General features: G+C 39.5%; 1 protein-coding gene across 1 annotated transcript; it reads right to left on the reverse strand.

Moving 5' to 3' along the window:
• Positions 1-5,126: 5,126 nt before the first annotated feature.
• LOC130965918 (uncharacterized mitochondrial protein AtMg00810-like) lies at positions 5,127-6,281 on the reverse strand. The gene is made up of 2 exons (XM_057890676.1): positions 5,418-6,281; positions 5,127-5,336 (listed from the first exon to the last, which is right to left on the reverse strand). The coding sequence occupies exons 1-2, from the start codon at positions 6,279-6,281 to the stop codon at positions 5,127-5,129; spliced, it is 1,074 nt and encodes a 357-aa protein (XP_057746659.1).
• Positions 6,282-6,799: the final 518 nt, after the last annotated feature.

Raw genomic sequence — 6,799 nt, forward strand, 5'->3', positions numbered from 1 at the left:
TTGGTTTTGACTTTCAATAACTTAATTGCTAATGACACTCGAAAACGTTTTCACGGCCTGCATAGTTACCAGATCGGGTTCAGATGCAGCTCTGATATTGTTTTTTAGGCTTCAAAATCTTAATGAGCATGTACAGTCACGCCGTTTCTAAAGAGAAAACAAATTAAACACATGATAATAAATAGATGAAAATTTAAGTGCAGTTAATTTTATATGAAGTTGATAATTGAAAATTATTAAATGATTTGATAGATTTAATTAAGGGCACAACGCGCATATAAACTAATTGGATAAACATTTTACACAATTCAGCCAAAAAGAAAAACAAAATATGAATCAACCAAAGCTGCCTATATGTAATTCGAATCAAACCAACTCGAACTATAGACAGGAGTAATTCGAATCAGGACTGTTCGAATTATAGCGAGGGTAATTTGAAGCTGATCAATTCGAACTATGCATACATGAATTCGTAGGTAGTTCGAATAGACCTGATTCGAATTATATGGTGAGCAAATCATAGGCAGTTCGAATCTAGCTGATTCGAATTATGAAACTCCAGATGTGTATAAGTATGGTGTGAACGTGAATTTCTTTCATTAGAGTGATAAAATGGCTAGTGAAGAGAGTTTTGTAGTGTTGGTGCATTATAAAGGGTCCATTAAGAGAAAAACAGGATCTGGTGTGAAGTTCACTGATAAAGATCCTCTGAGTATTTTTATGAGGCCTACGATGAGATTCGATGAATTCTTGAATTCTATAATATAGAAATTTGAGCTGCAAGGCGTAAAACGAGTTCAGAAGTTATTCTATCGCATTTCAATCTCAGTGTTGCGAGATGACGTGAAGTACGATTGTTTCATCATAGGGAGTGACGAGGATTTGCAGGTCCTCTTCCATTGTCGTCGGCAGTTTCCCGAGGTTAGGACACCTGAGCTGTTGGCAAAGTTGATTTATGTGGTATCTAGCTCGAGGGGTTCGAACCCGAATACCCAAACTATAGGCACGGTAGCCGGTTCTAGCTCGAGACCTGTTGGTGCATCTTCGTCCGTGCCTGTGAATGCACCTTGGGACGAGCCTGTTGCCTCCTCGTCGTTTGCTGTTGATCTCAATTGCAGTGGTGGCAGAGATGTTGGTATCATGGATAGGGTGCCGATTTCTTTACAGTGTGGGGCACCGGCTGGTATGGGTGATGCATTGCTGGATGATGATGAAGATGATTATGTGGAGTCGGACCTCATTGCTGATGACAGTGACGATGCATTGCAGTGAGTAATCTAGCTGGGGCTGGTGGTGGTTCTAGCTCTGGGACACAGTAGTACCCTCCGCACTTTTCATCTTTGGACTTGGATGCCATGAGACAGGAGGGGGTTCCTAGGGAACCCACTGGATTTGGTGCTAGAGATACCCAAGCTACTGGAGGTCTTGCAGAGTTTCAGGATAAAGAGGAGGCTGTGTTAAGCGTGAAGACATATAGCATCCGACGCGGGGTACGGTGCAAAGTGGTGGAGTCCAATTATCGCAGGTACGTTGGGAAGTGTACCGAATTTGGGAATGGGTGCACATGGTTGATTAAGCTAAGTCTCCGACAGTGCAAGGGTATTTGGGAAGTAAAACGGTATAATAGACCTCATACTTGTCTCGCAACGTTGATCACAGGAGTCTTGATTATCATGTGATATCGGCCTTCATCAAGGTACTGCTGAATGCGACGGCGGCACACTTTGGGTTCAGGCCAACTTATAGGAGGGTTTGATTGGCCAAGCAGAAGGCCGTCACCCATATTTAGGGAGATTGGGATGAGTCATACAACGAGCTGTCATGATGGGTCTTAGGTATGCAGCTGACGATGCCTAGTAGTGTTGCAGTGTTGAGTACGAGTCCTGTTCGAGTGGGGGGGCAGGTGGACGACTCGCAAGCCTATTTTAACCGACTTTTCTGGACGTTCCCAACGTGTATTGCGGCATCCCGGCACTGCAAGTCGTTGGTGAGTATTGATGGGACCCACTTGTACGGTAAATACGGTAGTACGTTGCTCGTTGTGATTGTACAAGATGAGAACTCCAACATACTGCATGTTGCATTTGCACTCGTGGAGGGTGAGAATGCGGAGTCCTGATCGTTTTTTCTATCCCATCTCTGCCAGCACGTGACCCCGCAACCGGGTATCCTGGTGATATCAGATAGGCACAACGGTATCAAGGCTGCACTTGAGGCTTCTAACGGAGGTTGGCTACCACCTGCTGTATACCGTTCATTCTGTATTCAACATGTGGCCGCAAATTTTTCCCTCACATTTAATGGGTAAGGATGCAAGGAGGCTTCTTGTGAATGCAGCGTATGCCAAGACTGAGGTGGAATTCGATTACTGGTTTGATATTCTACGGTCTGAAGACACTGCCATGTGTGACTGGGCTAACAGGATTGACAATTCGTTGTGGACTCAGCATCAGGATGAGGATAGAAGATTCGAACACATGATGACGAATATCTTTGAGTGTGTTAACTCCATCTAAAAGGGGTCAGGAACCTTCTGGTGTGCTCACTAGTGAAGGCCACTTACAGAAAGTTGGCAGAGCTATTTGTTCGCAAGGAAAAAGAAGCAGAGGCCCAGCTGGGAACTGGACAGCAATTCAATCAACATCTGGTGAAGAGTATAAAGGCTAACTTGAAGATGTTGAGGTGCTTCACGATGACTGTGTATGACAAAGATAATTCCGAGTTCACCATCTCAGATACCACTCCTACTGGGTCATTCTCACTTGGTAGTTACAAAGTGTCACTCAGGGATCAGACATGTGATTGCGGATATTTTCAGGCACTTCATTATCCTTGCTCTCACGCCTTAGCATGTTGTGCGTATTCATGGCTCACTTGGCAGTCGTACGTCCACCAGGTGTATCATCTTAGCTCGGTGTTCAGTGTGTACCAGATGGGATTCACCTCGCCCATCTCCGAAGGTTTTTGGCCACCGTATGATGGATTCACAGTCATACCAGATCCCACCAAGAGGCGTGCGAGTGAGAGACGTCCTAAGACCACCAGGATTTGGACTAGTATGGACGAGGCTGATCCAAATAGTCCCAAGAAATGTGGTCTGTGCAGACAACCAGGAGACACGCGTCGAAGCTGTCCACAGGGAGGTGTCACCACGGGGACCGGGGTCGATGTGTAGTTGTTGGTTTAGTTGTTTTAGTTTCGTATTTGCACTTGAGTATGTTAGCTATTTCCTAGTTCAGTTCGCTTTATTTAGTTTATGTACTGTGTTATACGATGTGTTCTTTTTGCAACTATTGTCTTATGTTATGTTGAAGCCTATTTAGGTCAGCAATGAATCATATTACATGGCCTATTAAAAACCTGTATAATATTGTTGTGGGATATACATTATTGTCGCCAACGATAAGCGTGAGAAAACCATAATATCCAGAACACACGTACCGGGTCCTTTTTTCTGGAATTTGGTGGGACAGGGGTTTGGAATAGTGGTTCGGATGAGATTAATTTAAACTCTATTTATAAGCAAAATACTTGTAATTCGAATTGGTGCAATTCGAAATACCATGGGTTACTAACTTGTTGGTAATTCGAATCAGCATGCTTCAAATTATTATGGGCCAATATATCGGGTGCTAGTTCGAATCACCCAATTCGAACTAGTATGTGATTGTTTGTGTGTAATTCGAATAAGGGTGATTCGAATTACTATGATGCTTTCATGCATGCCTAGTTCGAATTGCACCAATTCGAATTACTATGTTCATGTCTAATTTGAGATAAAGTGATTTAAATTACTATTCATTGGTCTAGATCGAATTAGTCTAATTCAAACTATATAGACACATCCTCCTAATTGATTCATATCTCAGTTTTTCTTTTTGGCTGAATTGTGTAAAATGTTTATTCAATTGACTTATATGCACGTTTTGTCTTTTAATTAAATTATCATTTAACAATTTTCAATTATTAACTTCACATAAATTTAACTGTATTTAAATTTTTACCTAATAAGATAAAATAAAAATTTATATACACTTATTTTTATATACAATTAATACTAAAACACTATTAAACAATAATTTAATTAAATATATTAAATTATATAATAATTTTTAATTATTAATTTACATAAAACTAAGCATAAAATTTCACCATAAATTAAAATGCAATAATTAGTCTTTTACTAGTAAGAATTTCAAATTGCGAAATCTGTCAATCAGCATTTCGCTTTTTATATGAATTTCTATGCTATTTGATTTTGATTTGATTATCCCTCATTTGTCGGTTCAATAGCAAAGGAACGGCATTGAAAAAAAAAATTTCTCATGCCATTGACTAACAAAATTAATCTTTCAAAGTAAATTTAAAATTCTTTATTGTTTTTTTTTAATTAGGGTTTTATCATTATACTTATTTAAAATAATAAAAAGATTCTGCTAGGGAGACAATGAGATTTGTATATGTATAATAGATTATTGAGTTACAAAATAAACTGATTTTAGAGTTCACCAAAAATCGATCTTTTAACCTTTCAAATTTAAAATTCTAATACTATACTATGATACCATTCATCCCAAAAACTTCAACTGATGAAAAAAAGTAACACTAATAATTATATCTCTAATACTCCATAAACCTTCATTATACACATTATATAAATATTCCATTGGCTCCTCATACTTTTCCATAATAAAATCAATTTGAATAGCTAGAAGTTATTGTTTCTTTGGAGTAACTTAACAGCTATTAAATCATCTTTATTTATTATAGCTCAAACAGGACTTAAGATATATAAAGGAGAATTTGTATAATATATACCAATTTTGTCTCATTGTGCGTATGGTTTATTGATATGAATCTCTTTCGCACGTACGTTAATGTGTATATATTAGATTTTGTATGTTAGAACCAAGAGACCGAAAGAGTAATATGAAAAGTGTATTATTCAGTATGATCAAAGGTACAATATTCAAAGAATATTTATAAATACTAAATGAATCAAAGTAATAAAGATATAGAATCATATAATTAATGTACAGATATACTATATAAATATAGACGATACTAATTGATTCTAATGATTATCTAAATTGATTCTAATGATTTTCTAATATTCCCCTTCAAACTCAAGTGGGAGCTAAAGAGACCAACTTGAGTTTGGATAACAAAGCCCAAAAACGAGTCGGGTGATGAGCTTTCGTGAAGATATCAGCAATCTGATCCAGTGTTCCAACACCAATGAGACGAACAGCATCAATAAGAATACGTTGTCGAACAAAATGACAATCAATCTTAATGTGTTTGGTGCGTTCATGAAACACATCATTATGGGCAATCTAAATAGCACTACGGTTATCACAAAAAACATCAGTAGGAGACGACTGAGGAGCACCCAGATCTTCGAGAAGCCAACGAACCGAGATAACCTCAGCAGTGGTGTCAGCGAGGACACGGTATTCAACTTTTGTGCTTGAGCGAGCGGTGAAGGTTTGCTTCTTAGCACGCCAAGAAATGAGAGCGTCGCCAAGAAACAAACAGTAACCAGTAGTGGAACGACGATAAGTGGGATCACCAGCCCAATCAGCATCGGAGTATGCCTGAAGAGTCAAAGAAGAATGGGCAGAAAAATAAAGGCCATAAAATAGAGTGCTTTTGACGTAGCGAAGAATGCGCAGAACTATTACATAGTGAGTAGTACGAGGAGCTGACAAGAACTTGCTGAGAACATGAACTGGATAGGCAATGTCTGGTCGGGTGACAGTCAAGTAGACGAGACCGCCAACTAACTGTCGATAGAGAGTCAAATTATCCAAAGCAGTGCCATCCATAGGGGTAAATCGAACATTAGGCTCGATAGGAGTAGACTCAGTGCAACTATCTGTAATCCCAGCGCGAGCAAGAAAATTTGAAGCATACTTAGCCTGAGAGAGATAGATGCCATCATCTGTGGAGATGACCTCGAGACCAAGAAAATAGCTGAGAGAACCAAGATCTTTCATCTCAAAGGTATGGTGAAGTGAGGTCTTCGGATCAGAGATACCGTCAATATCATCTCCAGTAATGATCATGTCATCAACATATAAAAGTAGAAGGACAACTTCACGTTCGCTTTTACGAATGAAGATGGCATTCTCATGAGGACTAGAAGTGAAACCAAGATTGCATATGGTAGTGCTGAACTTGTCAAACCATTCACGAAGGGCTTGCTTAAGTCCATAAAGTGCCTTGCGAAGGAGACAAACCTTACGAGAAGGACAAGGATATCCCGGAGGTGGTTTCATATAGACTTTCTATTTCAAGTCCCCGTTAAGAAATGCATTCTTCATATCCATCTGACTGAGAGACCATTTTTTAACTGCGGCAATGGCAAGGAGAGCTCTAACAGATGTAAGGCGAGCAACAGGAGCAAACGTCTCTTCATAATCAATACCATACTCTTGCGTGCAATCTTGAGCAACCAAGCATGCCTTATAACGGTCAATAGAGCCATCAGAGCGAGTCTTGATCTTGTATACCCATCTACTACCCACAACTTCCTGATCAGAAGGAGGATCAACCAAATCCCAAGTATGTGCTTTTTCAAGTGCCTGTATTTCTTCCTGCATTGCTTTTTGCCAATTTGGATTTGTGGAGGCTTCTTTGAATGACTTAGGTTTATGTTGATGAAGAATAGTAGAAAAAAAATGATAATCAAGAAGATGAGAAGGTGGATTTCTTACCCGAGAAGAACGAGTGGGAGGAGGAGGCATGACGGTAGGAGCGGGATCGCCGTCCGGTCTGGAATCATCAGGAGATGGAG

The sequence above is a fragment of the Arachis stenosperma genome, chromosome 3 (genome assembly GCF_014773155.1).
Source record: "Arachis stenosperma cultivar V10309 chromosome 3, arast.V10309.gnm1.PFL2, whole genome shotgun sequence".
Lineage (NCBI taxonomy): Eukaryota > Viridiplantae > Streptophyta > Magnoliopsida > Fabales > Fabaceae > Arachis > Arachis stenosperma.